Here is a 26,009-nt window from a genome sequence, read left to right on the forward strand (position 1 = left end):
ACAGCCCACATGCATGCACACAAATGCGGAAAGACATGCATTATGCATCATTTACTTTGAATACCCTCCTTGCTCCAGAGGGACCCAGAATAGCCCTATCTTGGCTGAACCAGAATATGGAACTGATGAACGGGCGTCACGTTTAGGGGCAATTTTCTCCCCCTGTCACAGGGACTCACAGGGATTTGTGTTCATTTGACAATCAATGTCCTCAATGGGTCTCTATAAGCAGTGGATTAGCGTCGTCGTCTGAGTAATTGTGTAATTAGCAGCTGATTGTGATCTGATTTGACTCGGAGAACAGAGAGAATTGATGTGAAGAGCACTGTTCCCCACCCCACCAATAACACGGGGTTACAGAGGCTGAAACGGCAGCTCCTAACCAAAGCTTGCTGACATGCAGAGCACCGCCACGCCCGAGTACATTATTGAAGCCATGCGAGTGGCTCAGTGCAGCCTGGAGAGAGCGATGTGTGAACTGCTGTGAAAAAAACATAATTTAAGTTTGCATCAATGGGATGAGTGCCAAAATTCAACATGTGACACTTATCTTTGTGCTTCATTAGCAGCGATTGTCAAACTCTAATATGGGCGTTTGAGAAGGTACTATCTGCTTATCATTTATGATGGATCAATTAAAAAACAGAACATACTGGCACACAAGACTGAGAAAAAAACTGAGAGAGAAAAAAAGATGTCCCAGAATTGATAAAAACGACTGCTGAAATATTGATGCGGAACAGCGACACATATGAACTCCCAGGGAATGCACAAATCAAAAACTTATGAAAAGAAAGAGTGCGGCTCCTCATCAGATGTCTACAGAAACTGTTGTAAATTTGTCCGCCCAGCAGTGTAGCCAATGAAAATTGGATGAACTGAGTTACAAACTCATGTTGCACAATAATCTTTTAAAAGAGAAAAAGATGCTGATTTATTATTGAAAAGGTGTCCTTTTGTCCTCTTGCAAAAGAGGGTTCAAAAGAAAAGTAATGAAAACTATAAACGTCAAAGGCAGAGGGGCGATAGTTGACCATTTGAATCATGGGTGTCGGTGGACAGCTGCCTTTCTCAGTCAAGGGGCTTCAGCATCCGCACTTTAGGGGGACTGGGTTGTCATTAAAGGATCAGTGTGAGGACGTTGGGTGGGATTAGTGTCTGAGTCAGTGTGTGGGATGAGGGTGCGAACACATTAGATATTCCTCGAATTTTCTCTGTCCATTTTTTCACCCGTTGCTGACTCATGTGATTGTAGCTGTAAATCTGTAGAAGGTTATCGATCGGACCAATCAGGCCACCGCTCATAAATTGACTGGTGCTCATAACACATTTCAACCCTGGATGTACAGACTGGGATGGCATGCATCCATGAATGGATTTATTACATTTGGGAGTGTTTACGTGGGCTGAGGGCAGCCACTTTTGTGTGTGTGTGTGTGTGTGTGTGTGTGTTGGGATGCCTGAAATCAGTATGCACCACAAGTCAACTCCATTGCACATATCAAGATGTAACCTGCCAGAGAATAAATGAAAAATGATAGAAACCCGTCTCACTTTGCAAACAGGGTTGACTTGCTTTAAGCTATCACTGCAAATTCAATAAAAGGACCTAATGAGACCCCGCAGTCACTCATCTAGACCCTCTTATACCAAAAGCAAATCATTTCCCCCTCTGCTCCTGATTAATGCACAGCCGAAGTACAAACATTCGCCTGTGGGGGGCAATTTTGCTTCACAGAAGCTTCACAGACTGAAGGAGATGGAGATAGGTGTAGAAAAAAATGAAATAGTTTATAATCTCTAAATTTCTTTATTATTTTTTTGCTTTGAGGATCCATGTTTTATTACTAGGTTCTAATTAGAAGATGCATTAGGTATCTTAATTTTACGGAAAAATTATAGATTAACATAACATAAATCTCACATATTCCTAGAACATCACAATGTGAAATTCTTGAGGGGAAGCTTTCAGAATTGATTCATCACATGCAGCACCACATGCATATCAATGCACATGTATGTTAATTGGGTAGGCTTGGGCTACTCCCTGCTAGCATGCGTGAGTTCTGCGATAAAGAGCTTCGAAAACGGAAAACAAAAGCTTCATTCTAAGGCGACTACCCTTGGTTTTACAGCCCACACTTCATGAGACATTAGTTCATTAAAAGCGAGCGTAGGTAAGTGTGAGGAAAAAATGATGTCACTTCCTATCACGTACCTCAGGGAAGACTGTGAAATTCAGAGCAGAGGCCGAGGTGAAAAATATTTCATAACAGACCACAGAACTGCCCACTTCACAGAATGTGGAATGAAACGAGACTTTTGTTTTCATGGTCTGTACTTCAAAGGGCTAAAGCGAGGCTGATGGGCAGGCTGGTGCGGCCTAAATAAATGATTAGCTTCATTGCCAACCTCACTGCTTTAATCTCTATTGTCAATACTCGTCATTTTTTGAGTTATTTCTCCCTGGAGGAGCAGATGGCAATGGAAAAAAAAAGTCAATTTCCACAGATGATATGCCAGACCTGTGGCTCATAGATCAGTGTCAGCCAATCAGACCCTGGATTGTGTTGATAAGGCGTTCCTCATAATGCCTGTGGCCTTGATGAAAGGCCTGAAGCATGCCCCTCATCACTCTTCAAAACAAGGCAGCCAAGCGAGCAACACACACATATATACACAGGAATGCTCGTAAACATCATCTTGATGTATTCTGTCTGCTTTTCTGCTGTTCTTCACACATAGTCATTTGTTTTGAGTTCATTGTGAGAACCTTGATAATGCGTAGTTACAATCTTTGCAACTTACACGTAATATGTTAAACTCTGAGCCATAAGAGATAGGCTCTTATGGTCTTTCTAATGTGTTTTAATGAAATCTAGATTTTAAGAAAGATTTTAAAGAAAAACTGGGACACACAGTGATGCTCAAAATCTAAAACCTAAGAAACTGCACAACCTTGTCATATATTAAGCGGTTACGGATAATGAGTAAAATGTTTCTCTAAACCTAAACTGTACCTTAAAAATGTCCACACATCACATTTTTCACCTCATGTTTCACAAACACACACCCTATGGACACACTCTTCCACCAGAAACCAAATCAGTGGGACCAGGCAGTGTGGTCTGGAAAAGCTCTGCTGTTCTGAGCAACTGATAAACAAAAAAGCAGCTCTGCCCTGTAGCTGAACTCATTCGCATTCAGCAAAAGTGCCCTGCATGCACAACCCTGAAACACTCAGTCAAACCCTGCCAAATAAGCATACCATACTACAGCAATTTTAATAGAAGATATACATGTAATAAACATATAATGGCCCGCAATCAAAATAATTCTTAGCACTAAAGCTTGCAATAATGCATATTTAAAAATGTGACAGACAAGAAATGGAAAGAGGCTCAGATGTAAAGGCAGAATTTTTTTTTCTCTGTGGATCAGCCAGGGACCCTTTTCATGTTTAAAATTTATGCACATTCAGATGATGTACCCACACTAATCTATGAACCAGAAGACCAAAAGACCACTTACAACTATTGTGTCCCTGAGCGAGACACTTCAGGGACACTGTCCTTGATCGTAAGTCACTCTGGATAAGGGCATCTGAAAAATGTGTGTAGGAATGAAATGATCAAAAAGCCAGGTATCAAAACCACACAATCTTCAGACCGATCGGTGATCGGCCAGTCAGTCTGACATATTTCTGATTCCAAATGGGTCCTGCGCACAGCCACATGAAGACCCACATCACAGGTGAACATGCATACGGATACACGAACATTATGAGGTGCTCTTTAGTACATTTGCAAGAAAGGTCCTTCCCAAATGACAAATTGCTATGAAACAGCCAAGTGAGACACAGTTTCTGTGTGAGGAAGGTTAAATCACAGTTCAGTCAAAATATTGCTCAGGAGGGATCGAGAAAAACTAAATGCTTTTGAGGCAATGTTGCATCTGTATCTTTTGTACTAATCATGTGAATCGCTTAAAATATGATTGTGCAACAGAAAAATTAATAACAAAACAGATTAATTCCTATTCCCATCCAAGGAAAAGTTGTTAAGACGCGAGGTAAAGGCTCATGAAATACAAGTCACTGAGTAGGAAAACTAATCAAGTTAATTTGGCTAGGAAACCAAGTCAAATTAGAAAGCAGCTAGTGATGATAAGGCAGCTGAAGGCATTTTTAATGTACTGCTACATTTGGAACGCTAATGAAAAAAATACAAATGTAAAAACATTATAAAATGGCTATGATAAAATGTTCATATTTCCTTGAATGATTGTTCTGGCATGAACAGTGATGAATATGTGAAAGGAAGCACATGCATGATCCAGCTTGAAGGTTATCTTCTTAGACCTGAGCTTCTTCCACACTTCACAACAGCTGTACAATGTTACATTCTCTCAGTGTCTCTTGCGCGCTTACTCAGCACCTCCTACGTGCCAAACTACGATTCAACCTTTCCCTGCACATAAACTGGGTTTCTATAAATGTGCGCCTTCTTTATGCCATGTCCTCGTCAGGTCCTTACTATCTCTGTCGTGTTTAGCTGTGTGCTCCTGCTATTTGTAATAAACCACACGTTTGTTGTATGCTGTGCAGTGACAGTTTTTATTCATTTTACTTTTGTCTTTTTAATTTGTAGCGTTCAACAATATATTGATATGAAAATAAAAAAAAATTGCATTACATTTTTTCTATGTATTTGCTGTTCTCAGAAAGAAATTTGGCAAAAATCTGTATCGGCCAATTACATTAATGAAAAATCGGAAATCAGAATCGATTAAAAGACAGTTGCAATCAGTGCATTCCTAACTGTGTGATTTTATTAAAAATAAAGCAAATGTGGCAAGGAATGTGCAACCCAGGCCCTATACAATCCTGTGTCAGGATTGTATCTGGCTAAGACAAATTTTGGAGACTGTATTTTCATACATCATACATCATAAAAGAAAGCTCTGTGAATTGTTTATGAACTTCTTCCCATGAATCCTCTGGAGCTAAAAGACAGCTACGCCTGGGAGATCCGTAATTAAACTGGACTGAGGCAGAAATCATCCAAGGTCCAGACTGACTGTCGGAGATAGGGAGAGGGGCAGAAAGATGATTGGCTCTGAAAGGCACCTCTGATGTTTGTGTCCAAGGCTTTGCACCAACTTTGACTTTATAGATATGGAATCAAAGGCGTAAACGTATCTATTTAGAACACCCATTGACCTATTAAATCCCTGAGAACATAATGAATTTTCTAGAAAATTTTTTCTAGATTTTTTTTTTGCACATTAGATTATGATCACATTAGATTATAATCAATATAATATCACATTAGTTTATAATCAATTCCTTCTGGAGAAAAACAAAGGGAGAGTCTGAATTGGACCAGCTCATCCTTTCCGTACCGCTATTGATGCTATCCATAGTAACATCCGTTGAACTCCTGCCTCTTAAAAAAGGAAGAGAGAGGGGTGAAAGGACATGGCTGAGGGACATAAATCCATAAACACACAAACTAACAGATGTGTTGCCAAGGACAAATCCTTTCATTGCCCTGACTGTTGGCGCTGAGCGTCCGCCGAGTGTTCCGGCTATGCCACAGTCCCTCACCTGAAGGACAGACACGACTGGACATTACTCCAAATTACCTCGGCACAAAAGAGGGGACCTTTAACTAATGCCCCGCCATGCACCCTCGGCCCTCTCCTGAGCGCGACTAACAAGATCAACAGGGAAATGCGGATGGCGGGGAGAAACTATCGGTTTGGAACAAATTCGCTGCCGATTCCTCATGGGACTAACCTCATCTGAGTGGCCTTATATTATTCCGAACCACATTTCAGCCAACCGGTTTCTCTGTTCATTCCAGAGAAATGAACAACGAAGCACATCACTTTTTCAGATTTCAGAGGAAATTAAAACAGGCTGCGTCTGGAAATCTGTTTTCTGTTTGTCTGGCTTTGAATGCCTGATTGTGGCCAGGCAGCCTTAAGATTTTTTTGGACAGTGTGAAAGAGCCCAAGTTGGAATTGTTTGTCTAAGAGATAAAATTGGGGTTTATGCCGCGTTTGCCAACTCTGCATTGCAGGCACTGTAGTTATGGAGATATGACAGCTTAAGACCGTGTTTTGCTGAGCGGTGGAGCAGCGCCATGGCCTTCAGATTAAAACATACGCGTGTGGGTGGTCTTAGGTTGAGGCCAAAAGCTTAGGCGTGAAGAGCTGAGAGATATTGGATACTGCTGCCTTTGCTCTGTATAATTCTGTATACTTATTCCTCTCTTTTTCAGCACGAGGTTCAAAAGTGTGCCTTCACACACTGACCCTGTCCTCAAGCCTGGTCTCCCATCATTTCCATATATAAAACAATATCTGTTTTAATCTGACAGTCCTCTAAGATGCAGATTCATTAGACAAGCAACGTTTTTATTCATTTAAAGAACTTTGTTGCATCTAAAGGACTGTAAACTCAGTTGCAGCAAAGTTTTACCCGTGAAACTAAGACAAAAGTCAAATTTATGAATCCGTCCTGTAACATGAATCAAGACTAAGGAGTGAGGTTAGACAGGACGGGCAAAATGTTCAGACCAAAACACAAATTAACCTTATGCCTTCCTTTCTTCAGAGAAAATGAGCTGAACGTGACTATCATTTAACTAGCTAATTAGTGAGGTTTTTGGATGAAAACATCCCACGAGCAGATGTTTTAATGCAAAGTGCAGTTCTATGTCATGTTCTAAGCCATGGTTTTTTTGTGGTGTGTTCGTTCTCTTTCAAACATTCGCTCGGTATCTCACTATGGGAAACGCCCTCAGCGTGACCGATCGCGGAAGCACCAATGACACCACGTCCGTCGCAGACGGACCAATGGCAGCTGCACCCCGGGAGCCCCGCCTCCCTATATCAGGTGCCGCCGCCCACCGGAACGGCCTTCTCGCACTCTTCCCCGTGAAGATCTGCGGTCTTTCCTCAGTGCCCGGATTGTGGCTGCCCCCTGCTTACAGTTCACAGGCGAACCGTCAAGGACCTCGCCGCAGAACGCAGGTCTGCGGTCACCCTCCACGTGGTACCGAGAGGTCTTCCTTTATCTTAGTTTCTGTGGAGGAACAGTGGGCTCACCCCCCGCTGCCCTCCGAATACCGCCTAACGCGTCAAGGCGAGGGGTAGGAAAGCAGAAATAAAGCGAAAGGACTCAATTCGACGCTAACGCGTTGTGGCGAGTGTCCCCGGCCATTTGGAGCTCTCACCAGGTTCTAATGGCCAGCCCCTCTCCCGCCGGGTCCTCCGGGACAAAGGGCGTCGTGTCCCGCTATTGCCCCGCTGCCTGTGGTTTCAGTATCTCAGGCAAGGACCCGCACCCCATGTGCATCACGTGTATGGGGGTGAAGCACGCTCGGGCGTCGCTTGCGGACCCGGATGGCTGCGCTCACTGCAAAGCCATGTCGGTGAAAACTCTGGAGAGGAGGCTACGTATCGCCGCGTCCACAGGCGCCGACACGTGTCTGCTGCCTAAAACCGCGGCGGAGGGCGCCTCAAAGCCCCCTCCACCCCGCGCCTCCACGAGTTGGGCAGACATAATGGACGTCGAGTCCCCTATGCTGCCCCCGCTGTTCGACGAGCACGTGTTCGCGGACAGGGAGGAGGCGGACGTCGAGGAGGAGGATGACGATCAGCTCCTCCGAGACGAGCCAGAGGAGGACGACGAGGATGCCATTCTCCCGGATGCGCAGCCCTCTAGACCTCCCAGCGCTCAGGGCAGCGAGCCCTCCACGGGGGACTTCGGTTTGGTCGAGGTGTGTAAAAGAGCCGCGGCCAAGCTGGGCATTGCATGGCCAGCCCCCCGTGGTGACCTCGGGGTTGAGAGGGACTTTTTCGACGGGAAAAGACTCCCTTCTCGTCCGCCCGCATTCAGCCAATCGCTTCCCGCGGTGCCTGCGTGTGTGACCGAGGTCAGACGGTCCTGGGATAAACCCTTTTCTAACCGCGTTCCCGTCAAGGGCTACTCGGGTTTGGATATTGGCGACATGGAGGAGCTGGGGCTCTCCAGCCCCCCCACGGTCGAGGCTTCGGTGGCTCATCACCTCCACCCGACCAGGAGGGCTTCATTTTCGTCAACAGGACCGTCGCTCCCAGGTAAAATGGATCGCTTTACCGCGTCCATTTATCAGAAGATTTTTAAATCTTCCGCGCTTTCCGCCAGGGCGCTAAACGTGACCTCGCTCCTGACGGCGTACCAAGCCGAACTGCTCGAGGAGCTGGGAAAGCAGCTGGACTCTGGCAACCCCGATCCAGCGACCTGGGTGGAGATCTGCATGATCTCAGACCTGAATCTGCGCACTTCACGCGGCGCGATTCAGAGTTGTGGCCGTACAATGGGTCTCGCCGTCGCGGGTGAGCGCTCGTTGTGGTTAAACTTATCCAGTCTCACCGACCGGGAGAAGGTTGAATTTCTCGACGCGCCGGTGGACTGTAAGAACCTTTTCGGCCCAACAGTCGAGGCAATGCGGCAGAGATGCGATCTCCAGAAGAAAGAAGGAGAAGCCTTCGACTTCTGTCTGCCTCGCAAGCCGGCGCCGCGCGCCCCTCCCCCGCCCCCCCGCCCGGGACCCCCGCCTCAACACCGGGGTTTCCGATCTGACTTCAGGTCACCTGGCCCGCGGGCCACGGGGAGGGCAGCTGAACCCCGAGCTCAACACCGGGCTACCAGCTCCAGACAGGGGACAAAGCCGTCATACGCGGCGGTCGCTGCACAGCACCGCCCGGCTCCTCCCCCCAGCGGTAAGAAGCGCCGGCAGACCTAGGGATTCGTTTCCCTCACACCAGGGGCGTCGCCAGCACCACGTGGTCTCTGGCCTCCCCCCTCCCTTGACCGACGTCACGCTCGCCCCTCCCCCAGCAAAACGGGCGACGGTGTGCACGTCGGCAGTACGTTCTGTTCAATGTTCAGCGGCCACTTTTGTTCCCCCGCTTCATTGCAGGACCAAAGCACCAGTTCACATCGTGCTTCCACTTACGCCCTCCCCTCAGCTCGTTCGGTCGAGCTTGAGAGTGGAGCGGGTAAGGCGGGTTTGTCCCTGTTCATTTTCCCCTTGCCGTTCTCAGGGTTCATTAAAAATGGCGCTGCCGCATCCACGCCTAGGGCTGAGGGCGCAGCCGCACAAACAAAAACGAAACTTAAGTGGAGAGTGTCATGCCTCTGCGCCTCCACCAGATGGTGCTCACGCGCCGCTGGTGGGGCAGATGAACCCCCTTGCGCGCCGTTTCGACAGCTGGCGCGCATGCGCAGTTCACCCCTGGGTCCTGGCGACGGTAGGGAAAGGTTACAGGCTGCAGTTTGCGGCACGTCCCCCCGCGTTCACCGGGGTGGTTTCGTCGCTGGCAACTGGGGATGCCGCTCAGGTTTTGGAGGCAGAAATAACCTCCCTTCTGAGCAAACGGGCAATAAGGCCCGTCCCCATGGAGGAAATGCAGCGGGGTTTTTATTCTCGCTATTTCCTGGTTCCAAAGCGGGACGGAGGGCTCCGCCCTATTCTGGACCTGCGTGTTCTCAACAAACACCTCAGGCGGTTCAGATTCAGAATGCTCACTCACAAGGGCCTGTTTCGCTCGGTTCGTCCCGGCGACTGGTTCACTACAGTGGACCTGCAGGACGCGTATTTTCACATCGGAATCTATCCTGCCCACAGGCGGTATCTCCGGTTCTGTTTCCACGGTGTGGCTTACGAGTTTCTCACGGTTCCGTTCGGCCTGAGCCTCGCGCCCCGTGTGTTCAGCAAATGTATAGAAGCAGCTCTGACCCCGCTCAGATCCTCGGGCGTCAGGGTTCTGGCTTATCTGGACGATTATCTGCTCTGCGCCCGATCGCGCGAGCAGGCAGTGCACGAAACGGAAGCGCTGGTGACCCACCTCACCAGCCTGGGTTTCAGTATAAACTACGCCAAGAGCGCACTGGTTCCGTCCCAGACCGTAGAATATCTGGGCCTCCAGATAAATTCTGTGTCTTTTCTCGCTTCACTGTCCGAGAGACGCGTACTGTCGTTAAAACAGTGCGTTGGTCTGTTCAGCAGCGGCAGAGCGGTCCAGTTCAGGACCTGCCTGCGCCTGCTGGGGCTCATGGCTTCTACTGTGGCAGTGGTCCCGCTGGGACTGTTGAACATGAGGGAATTTCAGCGCTGGGTGTCAGCGCTGCGTCTCTGTCCCCGTCGGCACCTCGGCCGTTCTGTCACGGTCTCGGAGGACTGCCTCACGGCTCTCCGCTGGTGGCAGAGGGCGGGCAATTATTTGTCCGGCGCGCCACTGGGTGTCGTGTCCGTAAGGAAGACGGTGACCACGGACGCCTCCCTCACGGGCTGGGGCGCCGTGTTCGAAGGCAGGACGGTCAACGGGCTCTGGCCGTCACGGCTTCGGGACGCCCATATAAACTACCTGGAGCTGTTGGCAGTTTTTCACGCTGTGGTGCATTTTCTCCCCCACCTGCGGGGCGGTCATGTTCTTATCAGGACGGACAATACAACCGCGGTGGCATATGTCAACCGGCAGGGCGGGACGCGCTCACGCCGTCTGCACGGTCTGGCGCGGAGATTAATTCTTTGGAGTTACGCGCACCTTGCGTCACTGCGTGCGACGCATGTGCCGGGTTTGGTGAATTCGGGGGCGGACCTCCTCTCCAGGGGGAACCCCCTGTACGGCGAGTGGAGGCTCCACCCTCAGGTGGTTACTCAGATCTGGGAGAGGTTCGGCAGGGCTGCCGTAGATCTCTTCGCCTCGCGCGGAGACGCGCAGTGTCCCCTGTTCTTCTCTCTGAAAGACAGCGACGCGCCGTTGGGGGTGGACGCGCTGGCGCACCCGTGGCCGGACGCGCTGATGTACGCATTCCCACCCCTGAGCCTGATTTGCCCCACACTCTCGCGAGTGAGAGAGGGCGGTCTGACTCTCCTGCTGGTGGCCCCCCGCTGGCCTGGGAGGCCGTGGCTGGCGGAGATATTTCAGCTTCTGTGGGACGAGCCCTGGCAGCTCCCGCCGCGCAGGGACCTTCTGTCACAAGCGCGCGGGGAGATTTTCCACCCCTCTCCAGGTCTGCTGAATTTGTGGGTCTGGCCCGTGAGAGGCTGAATTTGGACGCGGCTGGTCTCCCTGCCAGGGTGATCACCACCATCCAGAGTGCCAGGGCTCCATCCACGCGCACACTGTATGACAGCAAGTGGCGCGTTTTTGAACAGTGGTGCGAACAGAGGCGGGTTGTGCCCTTTGTGTGTTCGGTTACTGTGGTGTTATGTTTCCTGCAGGACATGTTGGACAAGGGCAGGGCATTTTCCACTGTTAAAGTGTATCTAGCTGCTATAGCAGCATGCCACGTGGGGTTTGACAACACGTCTGTTGGTCAGCATCCTCTCGTGCGCCGTTTTATGAAGGGTGCCCGCCGGCTCCGGCCGGCTAGTCAGCTTTTCGTCCCTTCATGGGACTTGCCCCTGGTCCTGCAGATGTTCTCAGAACCTCCTTTTGAGCCTCTGGAACAAGTGAGTGTGAAACTCCTGACCCTCAAGACAGCTTTGCTTCTCGCGCTGTCCTCAGCGAAGCGGGTGAGTGAGATTCATGCGTTCTCTGTTCATCCTTCTTGTATGAACTTCGGCCTGGGCGATGCTAGAGTTGTGCTGTTACCTAACCCTGCATTTGTTCCCAAGGTTGTTAACTCTGCTTATAATTGTAGCGCTGTGGAGCTGAGCGCTTTTCACCCCCCTCCATTTACTTCAGAAGAAGATCGGAGGCTGCACTGTTTGTGTCCGGTACGTGCTTTGCGGGTTTACACGGACCGTACCAGAGCTTTCAGGAGGAGTGACCAGCTGTTTGTGTCCTGGGCTCCTCCATACAGAGGTAAGCCGATTTCATCTCAGCGGTTATCGCGCTGGCTGGTGGAGGCTATCGGCATGGCCTACCATGCACGGGGTCTCCCGCCCCCGCAGGGGCTTAGGGCTCATTCCACTAGAGCCACGGCTACCTCTTGGGCTTTATTCAGGGGTGTTTCTGTACGTGATATTTGTGCTGCTGCTAGCTGGGCTACGCCACACACATTTATTAGGTTTTACCGACTCGACGTCACGGCCCCGCCGCTTGCGCACGCTGTGCTTAGTGTCGGTGCCGCTGATTAGTGTTGTTTCGGCTCCGTGTGCGTCCGGACGGAGGTACTTCGGAAAGCATGCAATACGGGAGTTGGCCATATCTTTCCCATAGTGAGATACCGAGCGAATGTTTGAAAGAGAACGTGAGGTTACTTGACGTAACCCCGGTTCTCTGATAACATGAGTGAGGTATCTCACTGCCTTCCCCTCCTTGCATTTTGGCACGGGGAAGAGCATGCTAGAGAAGGCCGTTCCGGTGGGCGGCGGCACCTGATATAGGGAGGCGGGGCTCCCGGGGTGCAGCTGCCATTGGTCCGTCTGCGACGGACGTGGTGTCATTGGTGCTTCCGCGATCGGTCACGCTGAGGGCGTTTCCCATAGTGAGATACCTCACTCATGTTATCAGAGAACCGGGGTTACGTCAAGTAACCTCACGTTTTCTCACCATGTGCCCCTGTTCTCAAAATTGCACACGTCTCCTGCCCGTCGGTGGTATCAGTTGTACAGCCATGCATGATGTACTTTTCACTTCACACACAACCAGGTACGTTTCCCCGGCTGAAAACCAATCTGCTTTTTTTTTAATAGCAAATCCACCAGAGATCATGCTCCTGTGTGAAGGTGAAGTGTCACGCAATCCTGACTGGTTTATGTTATGCCCAAAACACACCTCTAAGTACACCTCTAAGTATGTTATTCCCCAATGCATCGTATTGCCCTCGACTTCACTGACAGAACCCACATAAAAGATGTAATAAAGGCATAAGGGCATAAAAAACTCAATATTTAAAATGCTTATCAGTTTTACCCAATGCCAATGAATGTATTATAATGTGGCACACACTGTGAACAATCCAATCTAAGTTTTCCATTTTAAAACCACTGTTACTCATTTGACAATGTGCCTTTTATTTTGAATTAGAGTAGTTTAGTCAACACAAGAATCTCCAAAAAGATGTCTCATATGCTGTATCATACATTTTGTTAAAATAAGTAACCCCCTTTTTTGTATTCATTGAATAAATGTATAAAATTAGGTTACCGAATACCAAGTAGAAGCTGTCTATTGTGCTGATTCTCAGAGAATTATGTATGTAAAGCAGAGGATAAAAATCAGGTCTAAGCGGAGGCATTTATTTTCTGCCTCTTAACACTAGCTTAAATGACACTCTATCCTTAATGAGGAAAAGTTTTACACTTTGAGCGGAAAAAAATAGCACACTCGTGTGTGTGTGTGTGTGTGTGTGTGTGTGTGTGTGTGAGATAATTGCAATGCAGCAGTTATTTATATATGACAAGTGTGATGAAAGTGGCACAACCTTCCACCACCCCCACCTTCTGCTGCGTGGCTCTGCAAGTGGAAACATCTGTCTCAAACTATCTTTAATTGTCTCACAGAACAACACCCAGAACACATTCATCAGCCCACTCCTCCACAGGCCGCCTGGCAGCGCCACCGCGGGGGGAACCGACCAAGGTGAAGCTCCTGAGAGCAACAGCGTGGCATTGGAGGCCACTGAGAGCAAGACTCCGTCCAGCCCTCCTCCTCATCAAGCCTGTCTCTCTCTCCCTTTCCCTCCGTGACCTGAATTCCATCCTCAGTCGGAGAGAAGCGGATCCCTCTGTCTGCATGTGCCTCGCTCTGTTGAGAGGCGAAAATCTCACCCCTGACGAGGCCATGTGTGGTGAGGAGCTTTGGCTGTGCTCCCTGTTAGCCTCCGACCTCCCTGTCAGCAGAACCCAGTGCAGGAGCGAACAGACGGGGAGACAGAGGAAACACGCTGTCCTGGAGAAAGGTGATGACCCATTTCCTTCAGCATAGACAGACTCCTCAAATAAACAGAAGAAGCTGGCAAAATGCATGCAGAGATCTACGACCATAATAAAGACAAATCCATGTACAATGTCATTCCTTTGAGGTTCACTGATGTTAATACAGCATTCACTTTGTGTTCAGAAGTGCAACAAAGTCAAATAAATGGATTCAGCACTGCGGACAGCGCAGGGACAGAGGAACTGAGAGCAGTAGCGAGCCAACCGAAGGATAGGAAATGAAGCGTGGATAAGAGCTGCTGCTGCTGCTGCTGCTGCAGGAGTCACGTGGAACCCTTAAATTCATACCAACTATTGTGAAGCTGCTCGGGAGGCAATAAAATATTTCCCCCCATATCATAAATAAATAAACATCCTCAGTGTAGGAAAATTTCCAGTTTTAGACTGAGACACATATAAATGCATGTAAGATTATTCTGCATTCCTCATCACAAAACAAAGTTAAATTATTAAGTGCCTAGTGCTCAGTGCTCGTCACTAATGTCACATTCATTATCTGAAATTGTGATTCTTGAATTAAATAATTATGTAGTTGATTATCTGCAATTTGAGCTGAAGTGTGTCTAAATCATGCAGGAAAGAGAAAGTGTGAGATCCATTCCTCGTCCTTATTTGCCGCTTCCTTTTAAAGCTTTGTTTAGTAAAATAGTCATTAACAGTCATTCCTTATTGCGTTTTTGTAAATAACTAGCTCCTTATCTCCAAGTGTTGCGTCCTTTGGGCCGTACTGTGGTTTGTGTGCTCTGTTTGATAAGCGTTTCCCTTTTAGGCTGATGGCAGTGGTGGCCTAGCGGTTAAGGAAGCGGCCCCATAATCAGAAGGTTGCCGGTTTGAATCCCGATCCGCCAAGGTGCCACTGAGGTGCCACTGAGCAAAGCACCATGTCCACACACTGCTCCCCGGGCGCCTGTCATGGCTGCCCACTGCTCACTCAGGGTCATGGGTTAAATGCAGAGGACACATTTTGTTGTGTGGACCGTGTGGTGTGCTGTAGCGTTTCACAATGACAATCACTTCACTTTCACTTGGAGGGGGTGGAGACTTGAGATTGACTGTGCTGTCCACTAATTAACCCGGCAGAGGGGGGTATTTAAGGACTGCTTCAGCCATCAGTCTGGGAGGACAGAGAGGAGATTGGTGTTGTGTTTGTTGTGAAGCTAGAGAAACCTGTGTTAAGAATTAAAGTGGTCAGTGTGGTGTTGGTGATAGTCACTTTTCCCTGCCGATTGGACGTGTGTGTTGTTCTCGCTCGTGCAGATCTCCAGGATTTGGGTGATTGTTTCACATATGCACATTGTAAATAAACACATATTGATTCAGGATTGGGTGTGTGTGTGTTCCTGCCTCACTTATCCCTCTCGTTTGTTGTCCACGTTTCCCTATCCCCTAGACGGGAAAGTGACACCACGAAATGGACAGGCATTTATTGTTTATATCCATTTTATAAATGCAGAAGTCAAACTAGATGTGCTATTAGGGCTCCATACTCTGAACATGTGCTACACTCTTTGTCTTTGTGACGCCACGAAGAAGGAGGCAAGGCGAGGACCCAATTGAAAGCAACTGAAGATTTATTCAACAGAACGAAAAAACTAAGACAAACAATGGGACTTGCTCAAAAACAAGAACTAAGGATTCCTCTTTCACTGCAGTGGTTCTAGAGGAACAGCGCTCTGAGGTGAACCGTGTAAGACCGGACCCTGATGGGTAAGTGAGTGCGAGCTGAATAAAAAGGAATCTAGAACAGACATGTCCACACATTTAATGGCAAGCATAACCATGTCTGACAAAAAAAACATAATCTTTAAGACTGACTAATACATAAAAAAAAGGTTATTTCATGCTGTAAAATGGCACTGAGAGCATAAGGTAAAATTCCAGAGGTGCACCAGGAAACAAATGCAGCTTACAGGATATTTGGATGTTTTTTTTTTTTACACCTTTGTAACTGGCTGCATCAGAGCAGAGCATGTTGCTAGATCTCAACACTTTCTGGCTGTGTATAGTGGATTATGCAATATCACACAACATGGGCAATTTACGCCACAAATCAGTTCATCACAGCTCTGATTGGACGAGTGCTGCGGTGCACTGTTTCACGGAACAAAGGAGGCGAGAGAGAGAGAAAGAGAGAGATTCCTCTGGAAACTGGAGAGGTCTCCGGGCCCTTAAACAACACTTCTGTTTATTTCAGGTGATCTACACAACTGAGTATCGGCATACTGAGCAAAATGTCTAGAAATCTAAGTAAAAACATGTTTTTAATGGCTGCTGCTATAATCTCACTGGTGATGGCACTGACCGAACGGTGCAGCCCAGTTGTCCACCGCTGGCTGTGCAGTTTTTACATTAAGATAATTTTTTAGGTGCATTATATATATATTTTTTTCTTCCACTGTTATTAGCTGTGCAGTTTCGACAGTTGAGATTCAGTTTCAATTGACCATCAGGGCATTAGGGCTAATACAGTTAATTTTAACTGGTGAAATATTCTGTTTTTCCTACACTTCTTCTGAAGTTTGGGTTTTTCATTATATTATGTTTCAAGAGTCACAGAGTAACATGAAGAAATGCAGTTCCATGAGAAAAAGCAAAAATTAGCTGGTGCGGATGCATGCACACACCGACCCCCAGCGCACACACGCACACACCGAGTGAGACTCTGGTATTTGGGGCGAGGGCAACTGCATGGATGACCAAACTCTCCAGTGATCTCATTACCCATACTCAAAGAGCAGGACCTTTACCCAAAACACTGGAGAAATGGCACTAATTCTGCCTTCAATGGATGCCCTGTGCAGTTTTCTCACTTTCCCTTTTTTTCCCTAACCCTGCGACAGAGCGCCGGTGCCATCTGGGATGGTTATAATTTGAGACTTCCTAATTTAGAATGTCATTGAGTGATACGACATGACAAAGCCACACAACATTCTGTTGAATTACGGAGTTTATCTGCGGCGCTCTGTATTTAATGGTCCGGTGGTGTACGGGGCCATGTCAGCATGAGGGAAAATGAAGAATAATGGAGTGTTCAGGTTGGGCTGGAAAACTCAATCATTTAAAGCCATCCGTCACATCCACACTAACGTTTCTGAGACAAGAGAGGGAGAGTGAGAGGGAAGGCCAATGTCCTTGGAGGAAAGTGCCGAGTGGTCGATCCAAGCAAAGGAAACAATGGCACCGGAGTAAGTGGAGCGGGACGGTGGGAGGAGAGGGCCCATTACTTATTCGCCTTTGTGTATGTCGGGAAAATAACCACGGGTAAAGGGCTGACTGGCCCGCCATTTCAATAACCTGCGCATTAAATGTAAATGTACTTCGCCTTTTAGTCGACCAACGATTACCTCTAAACACACAGGATCTGGCAACCTAAACCTGGGAGTGTGACACATTGGAAGCATCCGTTCGTTCTTGCAGAAAAAAGAAAAACTATATTAATAAATAAGGTGGGAAGTCTCAAGCTTCCTAGGAGAACCTTTCCAGTGATGTAGGAGGTGTCAGGCATAGGGAATACTGGCATAACTTGAGTACATTGGTGGAGAATTAAACAGAGGGACCACACTCGGTACCTTCTCTTGAGTCACACCTCCATGATAGGAAGAGATTTCTGTTCCCAGCTGATTTTTACATTCCCACTGCTTTTCAATTTCAAATTCTTTATGGCAGATTCGTTTACCAAAAAGGCACCTGATGTGACCACCACCTTTTACTCTTTAAAAAAAAACCTTCCATTTCACCCTGTCTGTCACACCCCAGTGACCCTCACTCATGACCAACAATGAACAGAATTCATTTAGATTTGACAGCAAGCCTCGTCCACAGCTAAATCCAGAGTTCTGGTGTGTGCGGCAGAGTCATTAACTAGGTCTCAGGAACTTAAGGGTGACCACTTGATGAGGCAGAGAACACACTGACCCACATTAGCTGGCAAGCTGACCGGTAACGCTTCCCCTGGTATCTGTGCCAGAAGTTCTTCCTCCACTAATAGCAGGAAAGGTTTATCCTGACCTCCCCAGAGTGAGGCCATGCTGTAGTTTATCCACCAGACACCATGTCCATGTATAAAATTTAAACTTCAGAGCAGTTGGAACAATTCTGTAACACTCACATATTAATCAAAGCAGTCCGCGTGTACCAGAAAGTTGAAGAATTAAGTGTCAGATTGAAGATATTGGATGGGATTTTATCACTTACCTTTGCTGATGTCCTGATACTCCAACCACAGCTGCCGTTGGACCTGTCTGTTCGGGTACCAGATGGTGCAAGACTCCTCGAAGCCATACACGGCCTCCTGGATGAAGTGATTCCCGAACTCTTTCAGGATTGAAACAAAGTCACTACGTGTAGTGGCTCCATCCAGAGAGTGAATGGCCGAAGTGAATGCTGGGGGAATAAAAAAAACGGAGGAAGCAGTGATTACTCAGCCCTTTCCAGTGAAAATGAGGAAAAACGAGGACACCGGATATCGACTTTGGGACGCGCTGCATTAAAGTTTACCTTCCATTTAACTAGCAAGATAAAAGGCCGAGAGAGTATAGTTGATGGGGTGGAGTGGGGAGGAGATGCTCACCTCTACAAGAACATATGCAGTAAAGCAGGGATATTGATTGGATTCCCTGAAATGTCCGTTGTGTTTAATGATCACACTGGACACACTTTTCAAGTTTGATAAATCTCTGTTGCTTGGAATTATAATGGAAGCCACCAATAGTGACTGTCATGACTGTCCAAAGCAAAACCAATCACTATGAGCTGGTGATCATTTAATTTTTTTTAATTTTTTTGACATTTTAAACAAATAGGGGTAGGGCAGAGGGTCTTCCTAAATTGGGATGTTGTTCTGTCCTGGGAACTCGTAAGCTCAAATGGGATGGAGTGAGGTGACATGGAGCTGGAATTGGAGCAGAACATGGCAATGTAGCTGAAATAGTCATTGTGAAACACTCCAAGACAGCACACAGTGCACACAAGGAAATTGTTGGTGTGGGTACTGGCTATGAAGAGCTTTGTTGGGAGAGCACCCAACAATGTACACAAATGTTTGGAAACACCTTTTTTAATGGGGTTTTGTATTTTTGAAATCAAAGAACAAAGACATAGACACACATCAAAACTATGAAAAAAAAACATCTAACGCTGCGGTGGCTCTTCAGAGATGGACCGGCAGCATTAGGGTGACCAGACATCCTCTTTTCCCTGGACATGGCCTCTTTTCAGGACCTGGAAAATACATTATGTTTATAGACATGACCAGGTTTTTGAGCTGCCTAAACATCCATGGCCATCTCGTCATGGGCATCCTACATGCTGTTCGTGGTAGCTACTAACAACGCCCCCATCCACTCCCGCGCTAAGGTGTCCAATTGTTGCGCAGGCTGTTGAAAGTGTTAACTGAAATTAAGTTAAATTTCATTTAAATTATATTACATTTAGGATGGACATACATCCCTTTTCTTAAAGAGATTGCAATTTTAGCGAACACAATTTGCCCTTCCACCCCTGTAACAGAGGTAAGGTCTGTAACCAGCCTAAACACTCAAGTCTCAGAGACGGTGTGTGTGCGTAACAGACAGATCTGTGTAAGAGTATAATAGTAAATAAAGGACACTATGAAGAAATGACAGGGTGTGGTTTTTGTGAAAGAGTATAGTATTGTATGTGTGACCAGGTATGGATAATGTCCTATAGGGCCTCTCATATATCTGAAAGTACCAGCATTCCCCATACATATACACCTCATAATTACCCCGATTTACAGTCACACACTTTGCATGCTTTTCTTTCAAACTGCACACCATCATGTCTCCCATGACGTCAGACACTTTGTAAGACACTTTGGATGAAAGCATTGTTTAATAAATGTAATGTAATTTGACATGTTGGCTGTGATTTTCAGTCGGAGACATATGTCAGACTCTTCTCTGTTACTGGCTTTACTTCTAACTGCAGTTTTGAACTCTCTCTCTCCCGCTCTCTCGCTTCTGTCTCTGTACATACCTGCAATCGAAAATGAATCGCTGTGTGCCTTTCATTGCTCAATGACTATCTTCCTAAAGTTCATCAAATAGATTAATGTGAGAGGTGAATTCAGCAAAAGTAATTTGTAATGCTGACTGTAAATAGCATCCATCCATCCAATGCCATGGCCAGCAGTTCCTGCACCCTGAAAAAACATTGCTCAGACTCCCTTTAACCCGCATCCTATTTACAGCCAATTTAACATTTCCAATTGATCCAACATATTTTGGATGATGAGAGGGATACTGAGCACCAGAGGGAATCCTTGTGAACACAGCAAGAAAATGCAAACTCCACGCAGAGAGAACACATGCCACTACTCAAACCCAGGGCTCCTTGTTGCGAGATAACGATTCTAAAAAACACAATATGTGATGTAACATTTTAGACCACATTTCATATTCCAGTGGTATCTGTTTTTTAGTAGAATATCTAGCAGTAAATACCAAACCTGCTAAAATTCTAAAAAACTGTATTAGCATTAAGGATTCCTGCATTCTAAAGAATATTTTTAGGACAGTTCGGTACATGCATAATAAATCACAAGTGCACCCAGAATGAATTATGTATCCATATTTATATTCTGTTATAACTGTTTGTGGATCTTTTGAACAGTATTTATTTTAAAGCTACATGATCAGCACTTAAGGCCTATGCTGATAACTCATAATTTTGTATATACAGTCCAGAAAACGTGGAGACTCTGTTTTTCATGTTTCATTTTTTTATAATGAACAAATTTTCAGCTAGCTAATCAAGTTCAGTTACACTGCATATTTTCGTGATATCCAGAGGCAAGAACAAGTCAGCCTACATGAGTAGATAAAATTTTACTTGTGCTTGATTCTGTAGACCTGATTGACTGAATGAGGTGTTTCAGTCAGATGGCAGTCAGATGGCAGTCAGATTTGATAAAATACAATTTCTGAATGTTGTTGAGTTGAAAAACCCAGTTAACAGGATGACCTTCTGAATCCCCGCCTTACTATCACATTTTGAAAAATAAAGCCAAAGTAGTAAATATCCAAATTTCAGCAGACTATTTCTTAATTATAATTCATCAATGAAATTATGCTTATAGTTATGTATTCTGGTATTTGCACTTCAAATTGAACATAAATATCTAATAAAATATTGTTTTCTTATTATTGTTAAATAAAGTGTTAATATTGATAGGCCATGTTCATAGATCCCTGCTTGAAATCTAAATACCCAAAATAAACAGAGTACATCTCAGAAGCTACGGTCTATTAATAACATTTTTGAAAATATTCACAGTTTGTGTCAATTCATTTTAGATGATGGGCAAAAAAAGACAGATACAAGGTGGTAACGCCTGTACATACATCCTGCAAGGTGAGAAGAAAATAAGACACCATTTGATTGTGTTTACTGGATCAATTGCCTCCACTTAAAAGTTTAACTGACTAAAACTATGACACTCTGTATGAAACGATTATGGACCTAAGTTAATCAAAAATGATATAAGACCATGATATCTCCACCCCTGTCTCATACTCTTCATTAACCTCCAGTCTTTAGTTTAAGAGATATTCCACTCCAGGGGGAAATTAAGGGTCGACGAGCGCAGGTAACAAAACTTTCCAACTGATATTGCTGTGCCAAAAACAAAATTCCCTCCCAAGATCATATCCATTGCGATCTCATTCTGATAGACCTGCATGACCACCCAAGTCAAACCCAAATCTGTGGGGGGACATCAGCGCAGTCGGCCATTAAAGGAGATGGAGCAACCAAGCTCACTGGTGCAAAATGCAAGATATCAACTGAGGTCTCTAAGTTCCCCATACATTTCCTCAGCCCTCCCCGTACTCTGACCTGTGCGAGTACAGAAGAGCTGACTGGGATTTGGGTGAAGGAAGAGAGGTAAAATGCATGGTAAGCGTTTACCTTGAGACAGGGTCCACTGGTTGAGCTTGACGTGGTACAGAATGGAACGCAATTTCCAGTGCTGGACCAGTGGATACCCAGACACTTCACTGTAGTTGACCATTCCTGGAAGAATAAGAGAATAGCATTACATTACAAATGGAGATACATATGAATGAAGACAATTCATCAGTTTAACTGTCTCACTTAAAAAGAGGAGAGAGGTCTGTCATTTTCAGCATAGGTACACTTCAACTGTGAGAGACAAAATGTAAAATAAAAAAAATCCAGATAATCACATTGCATGGTTTTCAAATAATTAATTAATTTGAAAATATATTTCTTTTCACATGCAACTGATATTAACCCCATCAGGTAATAACTCTTACAGCTAATGCTGCTGGAGCCTCATTATCTCACACAAAGGTTCAGACATCATGTACATAAATCATTGCTGTAAGGTCCTGGACAGATAAGGCTGTTTCATTTAAGTCATTGCAGGATGATTTTTCTTATGGAAATTGAACCATTGCCATTATGCTAGTCATGCAGGGGATGATGAAAAACAACCGGCCCCATTGCGACCGTGTGTCTGAAATAAATACATCAGCAGCATGCACAATGCCTGCCATGCATGACAGAAACAATTAATTCACAACCTTTTTTTTTTATTTTGTGTACAAACACTCTTTGCACTTTTTAGGGTAGACAAAGCTCAGCTGTTTTGTTGGATATGAAAGAAACTCCCACAGTACACAAACGAGGTAATGAATGATGGTCATGCTGCTACTGCTTAGAATAGCCATAGAACTCTGTGTGTGTGTGTGTGTGTGTGTGTGGGTGTGAGTGAGTGAGCTATAATAGGCCACACATTATTTGTCATCCCAATAAACAGATGGGAGTCTGCTCTGCCTGTGGTTAGGCTGAGAGTTAAATTCCCTCATAATGCCATATGTAGGCCCAGGTCTGGTCATCAATCATGCCGTCACCTATAGCAACTGTCAGCCACGCTGAGCTGCAAGAGGAACTATAGCCATACATCACTATAACCCACCTTTCATGTCAAACACATCAGGTAGATATCTGAAGCCAAAAAATTATTTGCTGTGTAACTCTGCTGCACTATCTGGGTCTGAGAAGTAGCAAGAAACACGGTATAGCACAGAAAGTGTCATTCACAAAATATCACGGTTTTTCACCTCCAATCTTTGTGGTAGTGTGATAGTGACAGGAACCTTCATTACCACGATATTTGAAGAACAACACTTTGCAGTTTGTGGTAATATCAAAACCAAATCTTAAGTATTTAATCATCTCCAACAAAGAAGGTTATGTTTTGTGGTTGTCCTGTAAAAAATAATTATGTTTTCCTACTGTCTCTGAAACCCCTGTTTCATATGCATTTGCTATGGAGGCAGCATGACTGACAGTTATAGTCAATCCAAAACAAAATAATTTTCCTTGTGGTCAACCAAGTCTTTTATTCACATTTATACACCGGCTTTTTAAAAAAAAAAAGTCTCACATTTGTACACCCAGAAGGATTAGAGGTCGGCACCCCAACAGTGAATGGAACGAAGGATCGGCGGGAATCATTTTGTTGCGGGAGGTTTTAAAAGGCAGTGTTGTATTGTGTTAATGAAGGAGTGGAGATGTGAGGTTTTCTTTGTTGATCAGGTGAAAGAGGAGCTGAGAGAGAATCACTGCTGAGTTCTGAGACAACAGCTGCCTTGATGGGACGTAGAGCATACTTTCTTCCTGTTGCTGATACCTCTGTGAGAGGTAGGGGGTAAGTGCCATTGTGGCGCAGCGCAGGTCTAAAATTAGGTTGCTTTCAGTGTGGCGGTGGCTGTGTTTTACGTCTGATGGAGCCCAGTGGTAAAGAAGCCAGTGGTAGCATGCAGGATTTTTGCCCTGGGTGCATCTTTTCTTTTGTATTCTATCAATGTAGGAAATAAATCATACCTATATTTAGATCTGCTTTATGCCCCCTGATCTCCTCTAGCTGCCCAACATCAAAACACAGCAGCTCTGGGTTAAAACTAGCAGATGGTTACGTTTCATCAAAATCTGAATAAGAAATTAAAAAACTCTTTTAAAATTCTCCATGTGATATTTATTAATCTGGGATTTACAAGCAAAACTTTAGCTACCTCTACAACTTCTACTATTAATAACAATAATAATATATTAACAAAAAATATTGCATGTAAATATTGCATGACTTCAAGTGGTAGTTACATAAAAGTAAAAAAATAACCTAACCTATTGTACCCACAAAACCACATGAATCACCTGCCCAGACTTCAACGGGGGGGGCTGTATTCTCCCAGAAACCATTTCTTTTACTATTCAAAACTGGTGAATAAGGCCCCTAACACACTGTTCACATGACGTTCTCCACCCCAAGTGTCTACCCCATTCAGCCAAAAAAATACACTGCTCCCCCAGCCAATGAAAGCAGTACGTGTCAGATTGAAGATTAATAACAATCCCCCAACACAGAGCACAGCGTCCGTATTCCTCTCTTCTCAGCTAAAAACCCTGTGCCTCAGACGCCCGGCTTCCTCTTACCCCATGAGTGCTCAGCTCTCACTGTCTTCTCGGATGATTAATATGACCGAACTTCACATCACAAACACAAGTGCACAGACTCCAATCATGTCTGTCCCACTCTTCCCTGTGCCTTTAGGTGGTGGCATAATTAATGCAGAACCAACGCAGCCAGAACTCAACCCAAAAGAATATGAAAAAAGAATGAATTTGAATATGAAGACCCAAAGAACAAACACCACTGTGAGTTCTACCGCATTCATCAGTGCAAGCGCATATGAGCTGGAGATCTGCATATCAAACCGCAGAGCTTAGTGCGAAACGTCTCCACCCTGGCACAGTCCCTGGTGAGCCCATAACTCACAGTGGTGCGGGCAAATCTCCCCCCCGCTCACAGCCCCCTCGGCAGAAGATTCATAGCGACAACCAGCAGTGGAAGTCATCTTATGCCTCATGAACTCCCATTAAGAGCTGCGCCCCTGTTCCATTTCCCCACCGGATGAGCTAAAGAACCGATGAGTACAGCGAGGAAGATGGAAAAATGGGACTTACCTCCATCTTTACAGCTAATCTAATGGGAATCTAACAGGGGGGAAATGGGCCAACAATACAGTAATAAGACAGCTTAAAGTCCAAAGTGAACTTTGGGGGAAACCGTGGATCCCCGAATTACAGAATTGGGGAGGTGGGTAAGGCTGAAGTGTAATGTATACTGTTGACCAGGTTTAATAGAGGCTTACCACAACCCAGGCACTTCGGTAGACTGAAAACCCATGGTAGGGCAGGGAATATGACACAGCAAATTGAATCATGGCATAGATGCAGCACAATTGGATTTCTGGCTCGGAGAAACAATATAACCTCCGCGAGCCGTCGCGGAGCGGGGTGTCATCCCGAGCATTAACTGGATTAAAAAGAGAACTTTGTCATAGATCAGCTGTGGACATGCACCTACAGCGGTGGACTGTGGGCCGTGATGAGTCTTCACTCCCCTCCTAAGACCAGGATTAATCAGGAGCAAATGCGCACTGGCACTGTTCTTCCTGACACGACGCACCAATTCTTCTCGGCCTTAAACTCCAGTGGAGCCATCGATGAGCTGATGCAATTTCCTCCGGTCGGATCATGAATCAGTGCTCTGTGCCCTACTCTACCACCACGGTCATCCGTCTTTTGCTTTTTTCAATCACAATTTTTTTAGCCAGTTAAGGGGACAAATTATTATTAAAGTTTTTTTTTAAAGAAAGTTCACATTTCTTTTGTAAAAGCCATTACATTTAATGAATTATGATGGGACAGCATAGAGTGATGCCATGCCATCAGGGTGACAGTAGCCTAGTCGGTAACAAGGTGTACTGACAACTAATCCTTAAGACTCACATGTGTGTCGGTTTATTTTGGGTCGAATAGGAGCGCTACTTGCATTGGGCCTGTGTTAATGTAGCTGTTTTGTGTTTGCCGTTATCGTTTGTCACACTTCTGTGCCTCCTTCCTCACCCTGCTTTGCATGACACACAGGAGCATTTAATCCTCAGGGATGTAGATAAAAATCCATGCCAGGAAGTACATTAGAAAGACAGTTCTTCAGGAAAAACACTGGCC

The 26,009-nt window shown here is 45.8% G+C and overlaps 1 protein-coding gene across 2 annotated transcripts in view; it reads right to left on the reverse strand.

Annotated features, from left to right (window-relative positions):
- Window positions 1–26,009, reverse strand: part of astn1 (astrotactin 1) — a 195,131-nt gene that overhangs the window by 51,666 nt on the left and 117,456 nt on the right. For both annotated transcript variants that reach the window (XM_028976985.1, XM_028976984.1), the window contains 2 exons: window positions 21,876–21,980; window positions 18,141–18,329 (listed from right to left, as the gene is read on the reverse strand). In XM_028976985.1, coding sequence (XP_028832818.1) covers window positions 18,141–18,329; window positions 21,876–21,980 — 294 coding nt within the window. The remainder of the gene's footprint in view (window positions 1–18,140; window positions 18,330–21,875; window positions 21,981–26,009) is intronic.

The sequence above is a fragment of the Denticeps clupeoides genome, chromosome 4, assembly GCF_900700375.1.
Source record: "Denticeps clupeoides chromosome 4, fDenClu1.1, whole genome shotgun sequence".
NCBI classification, from domain to species: Eukaryota; Metazoa; Chordata; class Actinopteri; order Clupeiformes; family Denticipitidae; genus Denticeps; species Denticeps clupeoides.